Source organism: Hipposideros armiger, unplaced genomic scaffold, assembly GCF_001890085.2.
Source record: "Hipposideros armiger isolate ML-2016 unplaced genomic scaffold, ASM189008v1 scaffold_157, whole genome shotgun sequence".
NCBI lineage: Eukaryota > Metazoa > Chordata > Mammalia > Chiroptera > Hipposideridae > Hipposideros > Hipposideros armiger.
The window spans coordinates 3110468-3126375 of NW_017731507.1; the positions used below are offsets into that span (position 1 = coordinate 3110468).

A 15908-nucleotide genomic window follows, 5' to 3' on the forward strand; every position below is an offset into this window, starting at 1 on the left:
AAGTATTATTGATTCTAAAGTTTTATATTAGTAATATTGCTTTACGGGAATCTGACCTTTGCATATTCAAATGTTCAGTACTAGAATTATGGATAATTAACTAATCAGTATAAACATCAGAGATACTCATATATAAGAAGATGGATAATTTACAAGTGACCCAATTCCTCTGAAGCTGATATAAGATCGTTAGAATGTGGCCTTCTATGACTGTTGTGGCGCTGGACCTGCTCACTGAGTGCGGGGCATCCCATCACCAAGCCCACTCCCCCGCTCTCCAAATCAAATCATTGGCTTACATCAAGGCAGGCTGATATCTAATGGACTTACACAGTTTGGAAGTTCTATGAAGAAAACAATGTGGAGACATTTTTAGAAATCACTTCTGAGGCATGGGGGAAGATGTTAAGTGTGTTCACTTAAGCAAAAATTATGGTGCACCCATAAATAAATTATACGAAAGTTATTAATATCAGATAAGGGAATTAGCATGTTTGGGTTGTCACAACATGGAAGTAAGGTGCCAGAAGTCAGAAATAGAAGACTTTCTGCAAAACTATGAAAAACTTTAGACACTTAATGAATTATTAATTAATCAATTAAAATATTTATTCAATGCATCGAAGACTTATTAAGCATTTAGTATGAATAAATAGCATTGTGTGAATTACTGTGGAAGAGGAAAGAAATGACACAGGTCTCTCAGGTCCTTCTTCCCGTCTTCTCCTTGCTGACACCACTGACCATCATGCCCATTGACCCAGATCTGTCCTTGACTCAGTTTAGAAGTCCCAGTTTCAAACAGGCTCAGACTCTTGTTAAGTAGTACTGTTCCTGTCTGCCTAAACTTGAAATGATGCTGTTGGCTCAGAGACTAGTGTCATAGTCGTAGCTGCTGGGATCTTCTATGGCTCCCAAGTTCCGTTGCCCCTAAGTACTCCCAGCACCAACAGGGCCCAGCCTACCTGAAGCTGCCTCCCATAGAACCATATCTTCCCCATTTGTAGACGTAATAGGCAGGAATAGGTATCGCACAGGATCTTCTCTTAGTTCTAATCTGTTGCTGTTAACTCATTCAGATGTTCTATACATTTTAACGAACACCTCCTGTGTGCTGGGCATCTGTGAAGTTCTTGGAAACGCAAAGAGGAAGGAAGACTTGCGCTGAATGAGACGCCCCAGGGATGTCTTCTTGCAGTTAGGATTGAGGTTATGGTATCTGTCTCACCCATGAGCTCTCTGCTACCAAGACACTGTCATCTTATGGAAATAGTTGTAATTGTTTTGAATAAAGTTTCAAAAGATTCAAAACATTATTTCCTTTGGAAGAGTAGTAAAGGTGATGTAAAAAGAAAGTTTTGTGATTTATAAAACTTAGATTCAAACGGAAATTGTGAATGAGGAGAATACGCACATATAAACACTTTCTCTTTCAAAACCTCTAAATATATAATTTGCACATTAGTTATGTTGATCTTTAATATAAATGTTTGCAGGGGGAAAGGAATAGAATTAAATAAAGATGTAAAAATTACAAAGCATTACAGAAAATAAATGCAAACAAAAGCCAATATAGTTACCCAGAATAGAAAAACATGAGGAAGGAAACACAAAAAGCAGAAAATCTGTAAGGAAAGTAAGAGTTATAAAATCACTTATGCTCTCCAGCTTACAGGAACACACCTGGATCTAAAAGACACAGGAACTACGTATAGAAAAGAATGGGTAAAGCTATGTTAAGTGAATGCAAGCAATTGCATTCTATTGGCAATAGAATATGCCAATATTCTATGGCAAAATTAGTATCAGACATGATAGAATGTAAAGCATTAAATGAAACAAGGATTATCCTGTAGTAACAAAAAATAATATGAAATAAAGAGCCAACTGCCTTTTATTCACTAGATTGTGCATTATTGAAGTGTCTTACAAACATAAGGAAAAATTAACTGAATCAGCTCTACTAGAAGATTTATGACCAACTTCCATCTTTGATAGATAGCAACAAAAAGTAGAACCATTTATTTTTTGATAATATAATTGAGGTAGCTTTAAAAGTTCATAATAGATAAAACCCTATGGAAACCTCATTTTCATTTTCAAAAGAAAAGAAATATATAGAAATTACATTTAATTATAAGTGCATAGAAATATAGTTGGGTATAAAATGTAGAGTAAACCAACAAATAAAATTGGGATATGATGGTGAACAGGCCCGGTACCTATATTACGAGTTAGGATGCCATGTTATACCCTCCTTAAAATACCGCAGAGGCCTGGACTGAAGAGTATAAAAGTCAGTTATTAATATTAAATTCTTTTAAAGGACAATATCCATTTAACTTTCGTGTTCTTAGGGGAAATTTTGCTTAATGGATTGTACTGATGCATGGCTCCTTTTAAGAGGATGGATAAGCACTACATGATCTTGAATGCAGAGTCCAAAACTCATTGTGGGAGACTAGAAAAAGGTGGACATGCCTGTACTTTATTGGCCAGCTGAAGCCCAGAATAGTTAATTAGCTAGCAATTTACATGGGGGTATTCTTATAGTCAAGATCATGGCCATATCACACATTTAGACATTTTCCCAACAGGATTGTATGTCCTTAGTATTTGCAGAGTTGAGTTGGCCAGGGAGGGGGGTGTGGCCGCAGAAACCTGACTATCATCATCTAAAAAGAAAGAAAAGTATATTTTGATCTAGTGAAGAAAGAAATACATCTTTCAAAAGCCATCCCTCCACTAGACTTAGTATTTTTGGTAACGTCACACACGTTGGCTGGTGAAAATAAGAAAGCACATTTAGAATATTGCTCTTTCAACTGAGATGAATGAATAACTACCACTGAGGGAAAATAAAGTACTGCAAAGGATTCCATCATTTCTTGTGCAAAGTCCAAGTACCTTAAAATGAAGTCTCCCAGGAGCTGAGTTTTGCCTGGTTAACTCTTCCGCCTTTTGTCCAGCTATTATGTGCCTAATGTCCTCCGCTAACTTATGTGGTCATTTACCTCCCCGTCTATTCATGCTTTTTTCTTGCCCTGGAATGTTCTTCATCGCCTGTGTGACCTCCATCTTCTGGCAGATTCCTCCCTATTCTTTAAAATTCACATTAAACCTCACACCCTCCAGTTAGCCACCTTGTTCCCCATGCCGCCCAGGGTGTGGCCCTCCCTTGGGCTTCTGTAATAGCCTATGCATGTACCTGTCAAATGCACTCCAATGGATTTTAATTGCTTACGCATCTTCATCCCTCGTGAGATAATCAGGGACAACTTTTTAATCTATCACTCCGTATCTCCCACTGAGTTGACGCTCAGTAAATACTTCTTTGAACAGATTTAATGGAGGTAACGAACAGTTGAAACTATGGTACCGGGTGAAAACCTAACAGAAAGAGAAATTTACTTCTAATTTTCATGAATACTTTTACTGAAGAATAATATGTAGGAAAAAGTTTTAAAGGTTGATTGTTTTATAGTTTCTTTCTCAAGCATCTCTGATTATACTTCATTTTCTTTGTCCATTCGTGCTTTTCATTCACTTCATCTGAAGTGGCGTGATCGTGTGCCCATTCTTCTTAAACATCATGTAAATAACTGCCAAGTGGAATCCTGGGAAATCACGGTTTCATAGGTTGAAAACAGTCAGATATTGGTAGTTTCTATGGTTCCACCTAAATATAAGACTAGAGAACTATGTATTCCTCCATTTCATCTGTTTTCTGTATTTTTACTCGGCTCACATAGTCCAGGGGTCTTGTATTAGGAACTTTTATAGTTGTTGAAGCAAACACATACACTTTGTTAAAATAAGTGTGGATTTCTCAGCACAGGGTGCTGCCTGAGGAAGTAACGAGACCCGTCCCACAGTGCTATTTAAGCAAAGGCTGGAGAGCCGTCTGTCAGGAATGCCTTAGAAAGGACTTTTGCATTCTGTAGCAAAGTGGACTTGGTCACTCCCTCCATGTTCACTCCTCGCTTTCAATTGCAGCACTCCATACAAGTTCAAATAATGCTTAATATCATTACAGCTTTAATTTGTCCCTTTATGCCTATCCCACAATTGAATTTTCAAGTAGTTGCTGTTTACATTCCTCTCTGTGGATTCAGGAAACCATTAGCCCCACAGTATCTAATTTATTAACCATATTTTGGCCCTTACAACTTTTCCATTACTCATCCCTCAACATGCTTTGCACAAATGAAAAAGATGCTTAATGTTAATGAACTTCACTTCCTAGAGGAAGAGTCGCAGGTGCAGTAGGAAACCGAACAGTGCCTTGGAACGCTGAACCTATGGTCCTCTGCTTGGAAAATTAGACCTCTTGTCAGAAGAGTTTTACCTACTGTTAATGTAAATGTTTGGTGTTAATATTTTTCTTACTGCTGATTCCTTAATTCCTCCTAACTTTTCAACTTAAGAGAACCTTTGAAACTCACTGAGCCGAAAATATCTTTTAAAAATAAGAAACACATTTAGATTCTGGTGCACAGCAAATTCTCTGTGAAGAAAAGCTCCAGATTTGTGAGTCTATTTGCATTTCCATAAACACAGAGAATCTTTGTCTGAGCTTATTATGTGACAAATAACAGTGTTAGCAACGGGGTGTTTTAAGACTCTAATTATGCATATGTTCCCATTCTCGTTAGTGCATTTACAACGTGAAGCAATACAAAACTTGTACTTTTGGCTCAAGAACTTTTTTCTTAAAGTTTATATTTTAATGAATTTTGACTAACATTGGCCTCATGAAGGTAATTAAAATATTTAAAAAAAAACAATTTTAAAAAGGTGCTAAGGTGCCTCTTCTCCCAGATTCTGAGATGAAGATGAGCACGCAAAATATTTTCTAGGGAGTAGCCTAGGGATCAAGGCGTGAGGTAGGGAGGGAAGACAGAAGCTGAGCTGCGATGCAGGCCCATCAGAGGCCTCAGCCGCCTCCTCAGCGAGCGCTGGGAGGACAGGGTCCTTTAGACTTGTCCAGAGTTGGGCTGGGAGCAGCCTTAGATCCGACACTGAGCAGAGAGATTAGGACACATAGGCTCTAGGTCTCAGGCATCTCAGGGAAGGAGCAGAGAGTTCTAGAAGTGAAAAGGCCATGCAGTTGAGGGGGACAGATGAATTAGGGGTAACTGGTACGGACGGGATGTCCTTCGCCCCCGAAGAGGAATCGGGCGGCCCACCCATGGGTATGGGGCTCACTCTGGTCACATTCCCAACTCTCTAGCTTGGTCAACACAAATTAAAATTACTTAAAATGAAATGAAATTTCAGTGTCTCAGTTGCACCAACCACATTTCAAATGCTCAGCAGCCATGTTGGGCCACACAGTGCATTGCTGCCATTGCAGAAAATTCTCGTAGACAGAGAGGCTCCACACATACCATGCAGGCCCATGTCTCAGAGGCCCTGCAGGAGGGCAGTCACTTCTCACTATCCTAATGATCTCTCTCCACTCCCTTCCACAGGGAGGCATCTCTGTTTGGTGTCCTCAGTTCCATCTTCTTTTTCCTTCATGTTTGACGTTAATATGGCTTAATAAACAAGCACCAGAATCATAGCAACTAAAAAGCATTTCCATTTCCTTAAGGATAGTCTGGGTAGGTGGGGGCAGTATTTGTATTCATCGCACTAGTTCAGCTGGAAACAAGGAAGAAAACCAGTTCAAGTTTTCACATTAAAATACTGTAATCATTCATATGCTGCCGCAGTAACGTCCAAAAACATAACATTGTTGGCCTGCAAGAGGTGGTTGGAAAACAATAAAATTATGGCATGAAATATATTTTAAAACATAACAAATACAACATTTTAGAATCAGCCTCCTCCAAAATAAACTGTATTTGATGATGATAATAAAAACCTGCTTTGTTGGGTGAGCGTTTCCCTGAGTCACCATCTTTAATTATCCGGTAAACATTGCATTGGTGGCTTTTTACTTTCTGATTCTTTCACAGTATCCTTCCAAAAGTTTTTGTTATGCAGGCTGTACCTCCTTGAAAACATTTCTGAACAAACTCTTCCAGACTTGAAGTATATTGTCTTTCGTTCATGCAGTATTCATTGTTTTTGTTTTTGTTTTTTTCTTCTGGAGTCTCAGCAAAAGTCTGGCCATGGCACAAACCATTTGTGATGCTTAAAGGCATTTTTCCCAGTTGCTGTTCAATATACACATAGAAAAGGTGGTCTTTCTTTCTGTAGAAAAGATCTTTCTCTCTGCATTGCACACAGGCCTTCCCGTGAGGTCTATGGGAAGGGAAAGGCTAACCTATGTTCCTGTTCTCCTGTGTAGAGGAGCTGAACTAAATCACACAGTCATACACAATTGAATTTTTATAAACTATGATAGAAAAATACACAAGTGCACTATCCGAAAGCACTGGGCCTTGTACCACCGCATAGAAGGATGGGCATGGGAAGGCGGTGAGCCCTAAGAGCACTCACCTTCCCGAGTTTGATGCTACCTTCTTCCAGACTAGGACTCACTCCCTCATTTGTTCACTCATCATTCATTTATTGAAGCACACATGGGATAAACAACAGGCTAGGCTTTGGGGGCTCTGACCTATGGAGCACACAACCAAGAATCGCCGGTCAAATGGGAAATTCCCCATCTATTACTTTGATTAAGTATCCAGACTGTGATGCAAAGGTCTTGTGGAGACTGGATCAGACAATCCTGTTTTAGGATTGAGGCCATTTGGGGGCTCCCAACTCCCTCCCCAAATACAGATGGCCAGTCCAACGTGCTTGCCTGAGCCAGCAGATGGGAGTAGGGGTGGTGACTGGCCATCGAAGCCCAAACCCCATCTTTGTCCTTAATCAGGTGCATGGGTCTGACCACTGCTGTGCAACACACCAGGTCTCAGGCAGGGCAGAGGAAGAGTCAGCCCTTTCAGAGGAGCGACCCTGCCCACCAGTGACAGTAATGAGGCACCTTCTCACCAAAGAGGAGGAGCTGATGGGGCGGAGAGAGGAATGTGTACCCACTACCTCTCTCTCTGCCTTGCAATGAAAGAACACAAGCCCCCACCTTGGTCGGTGGGCCAAGGCAACACGAGGAGAGGAGTTCTGAAATGCCTTCTCTTCGCCTACAAGCAACCCCTGTCTTATCAGAATATTGGGAGGTGGGGGGTTTAAATAAATAAAGTACGTGACATCCCTAGCTGGCATCAGTGGGCATGTGCCCACCATGTTCTCTTCTGGTCCCCACACTCTTCCATATGGGAGCTTCCTAAGGGACAGTACTGGGTCTGAATAATCTGTGCCGTATGTTCGTTGGATTGAATCCATCGGTGTTATTTATTGAGACCTCACACGCCTAGCCCTGAGCTTGTTTCGTTTAAAAGAAGTGTAAGAACTAAAGATTTTTTTCAGACCAAGGAGGGACCTTCGAGCTCATATCTAATGCCTTCGTTTTACAGAGTGGGAGTCTAGGGTCCCGTAGCTGGGAACGTAGATTGGAGCTCCCAGCTCAGAGCACTTCCCTCTACAGCCCATTCCCTGGAGAATCCTCAAAGGCAGTGAGCGTCCCCATCACATCTGTGTCCCCAACACCCCAAAAAGTGCCTGGCGTGCTGCTGGCTCTCAGGAAATTTGTTGTTAAAATGAATGAAGTCACCACCTCCCCCTGCCTGGCCTTGGGCAGGCAGATGATAGCGCGTGCTTTGCCAAGGCCATTGTGATCAAATGCAATTTGTGATCGAACCTTCTCAAACCACATAGAGCGTCTGAAAGGTAGACTCTGCCATGGACTATGTGGTGAAAACGAAAACATTTTAGCCATATATATATGTGATTTTTGAAGACATACCAGAGAGTATTGTAGCACTGAGTGTGCGTTGCATTTTTGTTTCAGGCAGGAGAAGTAATTACAGGCAGCCATCGAACGCCGAAGCCTGTGAAAAGTACTTCGGACAGCAGCATGGAGCAAACAAAAGAAAGGTACCACCTCCCCCGTCTGTCTTTCCCTTTATATCATCCTCTTCATTGTCATTTGGTGGCTGGAATGCACCTCCCGAAAAGATACAATTATTTAAAGTTTTGAAGTGATGCCTACCATGAATGTTAATGTTTATTCCCAAAACTTAGACTCATGATTTGCAGGGCTCTTGATCCCTAAAAAACAAGCCTGTGTACACACAGGTCCCACCTTCTTGTGATAATGATAACAAGAGTGGTAACATCAGCACCCGTGGCCGCCGACATTTCCAGGGCCCTTGCTTTGTGTCGGGCACTTTTCTGTGTGCTTTACCCATACTACCTCATTTATTTAACCTGCACACATTTTTACCCTCAGTTTACAAATGGAGAGACTGAGGGCGAGAGAAGGATGGAATGTCCGAAGGTCATGTAGCCAGGGCACATTGGGACCGCTGCTGAGCCCTGCTTGTAATGCTGCTCACACTGTGTCCCTTTTATGACCCACCCACCACTTCAGAGATTCCCAAACGCTCAAGGCTACAAGGGCCGAGGGTCCCCATCCTGTACCCTCCCGACAGCCTCCTGGTCACAGGTCATCACCCTGCCTTTGCTTAAGTGCCTTTCCTTCCAGGACTGTCACCCTCTTGAGAGACTATTCACCCCATTCTGGGTATTTCCCAATGTTAGGAAACCTCTCTTAATTCCTAATTGAAGATTCTAGCTCTGCCCCCGGGAGACCCTCAGAGCACACAGCCCACCTCCCGTAGGCAGCGACATCTCTTAAGGTACTTTGGACAAAGCTCTCGTTATTTCTCAATTCCTCCTTAGAATGCTCGTTCAACTTTCCTTCCACTTGTCATGATTTCCAGACTCTTACCATCCAGATGGCAAAATCTATTTTGAACCAAGGCAAACTATCTTTGTGATACAAATGTATATGCTAGAATTATCATTATAAAAATACCTGAACAAGAGCTATATTTATGTCTTGCATAATACAAGCAATCAGGCATCTTTATATTCAAAGACAACTGTCAAAGTTTTGCAGGGACTTTCGAACATAGGATTTGTCTGAACAGACATGGAATTGAATTCGTCCTGCAAAGTGGGGAGCTGTTTTCAGTCTTGGAAGTCCACTCATGTATTTCCCAGCTTAGTGACTTCCGTTTCAGATGCATGGGGAATTTACAGTGTTATCATGAATATTCACGGTCATAATTAACCCCCAGCAGCATCAACACATGTAAAGAGTCTGAATCTAATTTGGGAGGAATTGTGGGGATAGGAAGCCAAACAGTTGGGAGCTTGTTTTCAGACCCCAGGAAAGCCATCATCACTGTGACTACACGTGATGACTAGAGGTGTCTTTGCGGCACTCTTCGTAGGAGTACCTCCTGTGTTATTTTTGAAAACCTTTCTTTTTCATCTTTACTGCTGAGAAATGATCACCTCACAACCATACACAGTATATCTATGTGAAGGTTGGTTGTGGTGCTCCTGACTCATTAACTAACTGCGTTATCCACATGACCTCAGCCTCAGGCTGGGCAAACCCATCAGCCAGACAGCTGCCCGCTAAGGCTGCATGCAGGAATGAGTTCAGGCAGGTCGGTGGTATGAGGCGCACAAGGACTACAGATGCACCAGCACCCTGGGAGGACCAGGACAGGCCCCTCGAACCTCTCACAGCCAGAGCGGCCCTTCCCTCACACCGTGGAGGCCAAGTGGAGGGAAGCAGAAAAGCGCATGGAGGAGCATTTTACTCATCAAGACTGGACGGGGGAGGTAACACATTCAGCGAACTCCTGTGGCCCAGTGACACTGTGCACGATGACACCCAACTGCCTCAAAAATGGATGTGTCGAGTAGTGAGTGCCTTCCCTGTGCTGTAGGCTGCTAGGCATTGTCTTACCTTTAGTAATCAAAATTACTACAAGATAAATCCAATTATTCCTAATGTCCTGAGGACCAGGGGGGTTAGTGCCCAAGATCACAAAGTTGCTAAGTGAGGGGTGGAACCAGGATGATAAAACGTGGTCCACTCGTGGGCTTTCCACCTACCCACTGCCACCATTCGTGCATAGCTTCCCCATGATCAATGTCCCCTATCTCAGTGGTACATTTGTTACAATGATGACCTTACATGGGCACATCATTGTCACCCAAAGTTCAGAGTTTACATTAGGGTTCAAACTTGGTGGTGTTCATTCAATGGGTTTGGACAAATGTATAATGACAGGTACCCACCATCATAATATCATACAGAATTGCCTCACTTCCCTAAAAATCCTCTGTGCTCTGCTAGTTCATCCCTTCCTCTGCTTAATCCCGAGTAACTATTGATCTTTTTACTGTCTCCATAGTTTTGCCTTGACAAAATGTGATACAGTTGCTTTCATATAGTATGTAGCCTTTTCAGATTGGTTTCTTTTACTTAGTAATATGCATTTACGTTTTCTCCCTGTCTTCTCATGACTTGGTAGTGCATTTTTTTACATGCTGAACAATATTCCATTGTCTGAATGTACCTGTTCATCCATCTACCTGCTGGAGGACATCCTGCTTGCTTCTGGTTTTTGGCAATTACGAATAAAGCTGCTATAAACATCGTGTGCAGGTTTTTGTGTGGATATAAGTTTTCACCCCTTTTGCTTAAACACCAAGGAGTGCAATTGCTGGATCATATGGCGAGAGTATGTGTTGTTATGTAGGAAACTGCCAAACTATGTTCCAAAGTGGCTGCACCGTTTTGAATCCCCACCAGTGAGGTATGAGAGTTCCTGTTGATCTACCACCTCGCCAGCATTTGGTGTTGTCAGTGCTCTGGGTTTTGGCCATTCTAATAGGCCTGTAGTGGTGTCTCATTGTTTCAGTTTGTGTTATTAGTTTTTAGGTGTGTGATATTTTTGTTTTGTTTTGGTTTTGTTTTTTGTTTTTTTTAGCTGAGCCATCCTGCCACCTGTTGGCAGCTCAGCGACAGCTCAGCTCGGGCCGGGCATAGAACTGTTGTTGCTCAGAGCTCAGACTCTTGAGCGAGCTCTTAACCAACTGAGCCACTCGGCTGGCCCTAGATGTGTGATATTTTTGATGCTATCATAAATGTGTATTATTTTTTGTTGGTTGGTGGTATATTGATTTGCAATTTTTTTATTGTGGTAAATAAAATACACATAACATTAAATTCACCATTTTAGCCACTGAAAAGTATACAGCTCTGGCATTTAGTATATTCACAATATTATGCAGCCATCACCACAATGTAATTTAATTTACTTGGTATTTCATTTTATACCTGACAACCTTGCTAATCTCTCTTCATATTTTATTAAGTTATTAGCCCATTGCTTCTTTTGGATTTTCCATATATCTGCCAAGAATGGTGGCTTTCTTTCTTCCCGGACCTGTGTGTTTTATTTCTTCTTCATGCCTTACTATGTAGGGACACTGCAGTACCGTGTTGAATAGAGGCCGATAACAGGCATCTTTGTCTTATTGCCAGTCCCAGAAGAAAAGTGCTCAACATTTCACTCGTTAAGTCGGGAATGTTTTATTTAACCATAGTAAGCGGAGTGGCTTTCTAATTCTTGCTTTCATAGTCAGTGTCTGAATTTGTTATGTTCCTACTTCTGTGGCTTCTGCTGGTTCTCGTGCAGAGCACCCCTTTCCCTGATGGCTTGTTTATTTTTTCACTGTGAGCTGCCCCAATGTCTTAGAAAACAGTTTGGGGGCTTTTCAGAGATCTGGGAGGTGCTCAGCCTGAGAGCCTCAGCATGTGCTTTGGGGCAGACTCCAAGGACACTGGCAGTTTGGAATTCAAGACGGAGGATTTTTAGCCACCAGCTACTAAACCTACTGAAGCACCAGCTTGTGGTGGCAGCTCAGCTCTCCCCTGTGCCACAGGGACAACTCCCACTCTGCAGCCTCCTGGGGAGGTGGGCAGAGTGGGCTTACTTCTTATTCACCCTTACTGCGGAGAGGGTGTCCCGTTAGACTGTCCACCTGGCATGCTCAGGGCCTTGTCCTCTGTCCCCAGACACCATACAGTCAGCAAAAGCACAATTTTAGGACTCAGCAAATCCCCTCAGGGCCACGGGACCCACTTCCTTCTCTGGGTTTCTCCACCCACTGAATTCTGACCTGGTGGTTCCTTTTTATCTTATTACATCCTTCATTATCTCAAGAAAGTTTGCAGCTAGAGATGGGCATCTTGGGCCCAAATATGCCAGCCCACCATATTACTGGGAGAAAGTTCTTACATCCTTTAATAGAAGGAATCAATCTTTGATGTGTTTTATGCCTAGTAAGACTTCGTTGTTGTTTTGCTTCCTTTCGTGGTAATAAATATACTCCTTCTGTCTCCCAGTTATTCTTCCTCAATTCAAGAGTTCTGGCTCCTACAGCCAGGGGGTGGGTACAAACAGCGATGGGCCTATCTGTAGCCTCAGGCCTCTGACACTGAGGCAGCAGGCAGCAGGGGAGAGGCCCCTCTCCTCTTTATTTGGGGGATTAGCGTGATCCTCCAGCGCCCCAGGCCTGGCTGCCCACTGTTTATTACCCAGAGCTTCCTGAGTAATTAAAGTCCTGCATGCAAATTACCCGTCATGGTGAGGCTGGAAGAAACTGGGTCCTGGCTTTGCCGGCTCCTTATTACTGAGATCCAGAAGGTTGGCCCGGGAGATATGCCTGGGAGTGAGGTAGGCTGCTTTTCCTCAAAGTCAAGGACAACGTAATTATAACAGCTGAATTTAGTCGTTTACTTAATTAAGCCACCGATAGCATAGCCTTTTAGATAAGAACCTAGTAATTAAAAAGCACAGCTGTATTTAGTAATGACTGTACCTTTCAGCTTTTGAAAACCCTAACTTCCTACCCAGTGTATAGTGGACCATCTGAGTCAGAACAGACTACTTTGCACGCTCCGTGTACTTCAGTAGTCATCTTCAGCAGGTCTGTGTGTGTTAGTCAGAAATACTAAGAGGACTCAAAGACTCAGATGCCTTCGAGGGCTGCGCAGATTACAGAACAGAGAGGGGGCAGGAAAGGCTTAGAGAACAAGGGCGAGTTTACGTTTTTCCAAAGTTAACCCAACCCCCGCCCTCCAACAGATTGAGTCCCCCTGCCGGAATTTGGTCTGAGGATATCAGTTTGGAGCTTCCAGATTCGACAGACTGTGATTTTCTTTTTTTTTTTTTTTTAAGCTGAGCCATCCTGCCACCTGTTGGCAGCTCAGCGGCTGCTCAGCTCGGGCTGGACTCGAACCGCTGTTGCTCAGAGCTCAAACTCTTGAGCGAGCTCTTAACCAACTGAGCCACTCGGCCGGCCCATCAGACTGTGATTTTCTTTAGGTCACAGATAATCTTCTTTTGAATTTCATTTTCTAACAATAGTTTACTGATCTTTTTTTTTTTTTTCATTTATTCAACAAGTATTTCTTCAGTAAGGCTGTATGCCACAGATACAAGATGAAAAAGATAGAACCTCTGCCTCAAAGATGTCAGTCTAGTAGGGAAATGGACCAGTAATGAGACAATCACACGGCAATGGGATAGATTTTATATCGGGGCACTGTACCCTGCCCTGTTAGATGTCACCTGGAAACTCGCCTGTTTGCACAGACCCTGGGATTGCTGGTGTCTGGAATACAGTAGGCACTTAATATATATCCACTGAATAATCGACTGAATGAATGTGGGGTAGTGATTGCAAAATAATTTGATCATCAAAATCACTAGGGGAACTCTATATAAATACCAATTACTGGGCCCAACTCCAGGCCTTTGGAATTCAAATTGCCAGAAAAGCAACCCAGTGGCCTGCATTATCCAGAGTTTCTATGACTATGATAATGCGAATCATCAGCCAGGGGCGGTCCTCTCTTGTTCCTTTCACCATAAACATTGCTGAGAGGACCAAGGGATGGAGGGATGGGAGGTGGGGTGTGGGGGTGTGGGGGTGTGTGGCATAGCAGCAGGTTCTTGTGGGAGGGGAAATTGGTGGGCTGAGCTCTGCTATGCACCTGAACTTGCATAAACGCCCCTGCCAAACCACAGCCTGTGGGATTGTGTGACGCACAGGGTCCATGAGCCTGATTAGCCCCACTCAGGAGGAAGGCCTGCCCAGAGTGGTTCTCTTAAGGCCCTGGCTGTGGGCTTTGAGGTGCAGGGTCTCCCAGCCACCGTGCATTCGCACCACCTGGGAGCACATTTTAGCACCTTATTATTACTCCCAGGGTCAGATTCCTGCTTCTCCAAGGCGCTCAGCTACTTGAAACCAGAGGTTTCTATGTTCCAGGGATAGCACTTGCCAGTGGTCGCTGAATAAATGAGTGAATGAGTTGAATCTTGTTTTGAAATTTAATTTTAAATGACATGTCAATTTCCTTTTGCCTTTTTTACTGTTACAGAAGCAAGCAAGTTGAGAGGCTAGAAGTGGACCCTAGCAAGCATTCCTTCCCTGATGTGGCTAACATAGTTCAAGGGAACAAACATGCGTCCCGAAGAGTCCGACCTGAGCCCACAGTTATACCAAGTGAGGAAGACCCAGACTTTGAAGATAACCCGGAAGTGCCCCCGTTGATTTGAAACGTGGGGCTGCAGTGACTGTGACCTGGCAGACCCAGCTTTGCTCAGTGCAGAGACTGTCCGCATGTCATTTAGGGGGTGAACCCCGAGTTGTGTGTCAGCATCAGCACTCCCGTGTTTTAGCTCTTCCCCTCTACAGTAAATGCTTACGCTAGTTTAAAATGAAAAGGTGCGCCTTAAGTATGCTTTAGCTCATCATTTGTCTAGAATGAAGTGTTGGCTAGTGAAATGTTCAGTAAATCATAGGACTAACCTAACGCAGTTATCCCTTAAATAACTGAAAACAATGCTGTTATGGACTGAATATCATCTTCCCAATTCATGTGCGGAAGCCCTAACCCCCTGGGGACTTTGGGCGGTAATTAGGTTTTAGACGAGGTCATGAGGATGGGGCCCCCATGAAGGGGTTAGTGTCCTTAGGAGAGGAAAGGAGACCACAGTGCCCTGCCGCCCTCCCTCCTTCCACCATGTGAGGTCTCAGCAAGAAGCCAGCCATCTGCCAGCCAGGAAGAGGGCCCTCACCAGGAACCGAACCTGCCAGCACCCTGACCTTGGCCTTCCCAGCCTCCAAAGCTGTGAGAAAGAAATGTCTGTTGGTTAAGCTCCTGAGTCTGTGGTATTTCCTTGTAGCAGCCTGTTCTGGCTGAGACACTGTCTGCTCCTCAGAAAGGATACGCAGAGTCCCACGTGTCGCCTTATCCACCCATGGGTGATGGTTATCCTCTTCTAGAGGAGTCACTCCTCAATGCCATAGACCTGCCTACACTCATGCCCAGGTGCTGGGAAGGGTCACCCACAGTGAAGAAGGGGCAAAGGCAGAGTGGGAGACGAAGATACATTGTGTGCTGATTCCGGCTGCAAGATAAACACTCCACGTTAACTTTATACCAATAGTAATCCGTGACCTTGGAATCTGGTGCTGCGGCTGCTGTTTCCAGATCCCCCCGCCTCACTGACCCTTTTCACTCTGCCGATGCTCATTTCTTACTAAGAAGACTCATTGCTCATGCCCCCGTCAGCATCACCGGGGGCAGGAAAGTCCTCGTCCTCATAGTCCCTGGGAGAGAGGACATCTCATGGGGTGTGATGTCATCTTCTGTTCCCGATGCCCAAATGCTCTCCCGTCCGGGCATTTTTTTCTCCTGCTTGTCAAGTTTTCTTGAGCAGCATGATGGCCCATCATGTCCCACTGTCCCCAGTACAGTCGTTCATGTCCCTGCATCCTGTCCCCAGCTACCATGACGAGCTTTGCAGCAGGACATCCCCCCTCCCCAATGTGAGTGGCTGTGAATGTCAATAGACCACCGCCCGCAGTGACCACTAGGGGAGGTGTGCGCGTCGCCCAAGCCCCAGGGCCTGAGCACAGGCACCCTCGTTCCTGGCCCCGAGAGGACTGCC

General features: G+C 43.9%; 1 protein-coding gene across 5 annotated transcripts in view; it reads left to right on the forward strand.

The window, feature by feature from the left end:
- Positions 1-15092, forward strand: part of DNAAF11 (dynein axonemal assembly factor 11) — a 51515-nt gene extending 36423 nt beyond the window's left edge. For all 5 annotated transcript variants that reach the window (XM_019651269.1, XM_019651265.1, XM_019651267.1 and 2 more), the window contains 2 exons: positions 7865-7950; positions 14333-15092. In XM_019651269.1, coding sequence (XP_019506814.1) covers positions 7865-7950; positions 14333-14510 — 264 coding nt within the window. In that variant the 3' untranslated portion in view covers positions 14511-15092. The remainder of the gene's footprint in view (positions 1-7864; positions 7951-14332) is intronic.
- Positions 15093-15908: the final 816 nt, after the last annotated feature.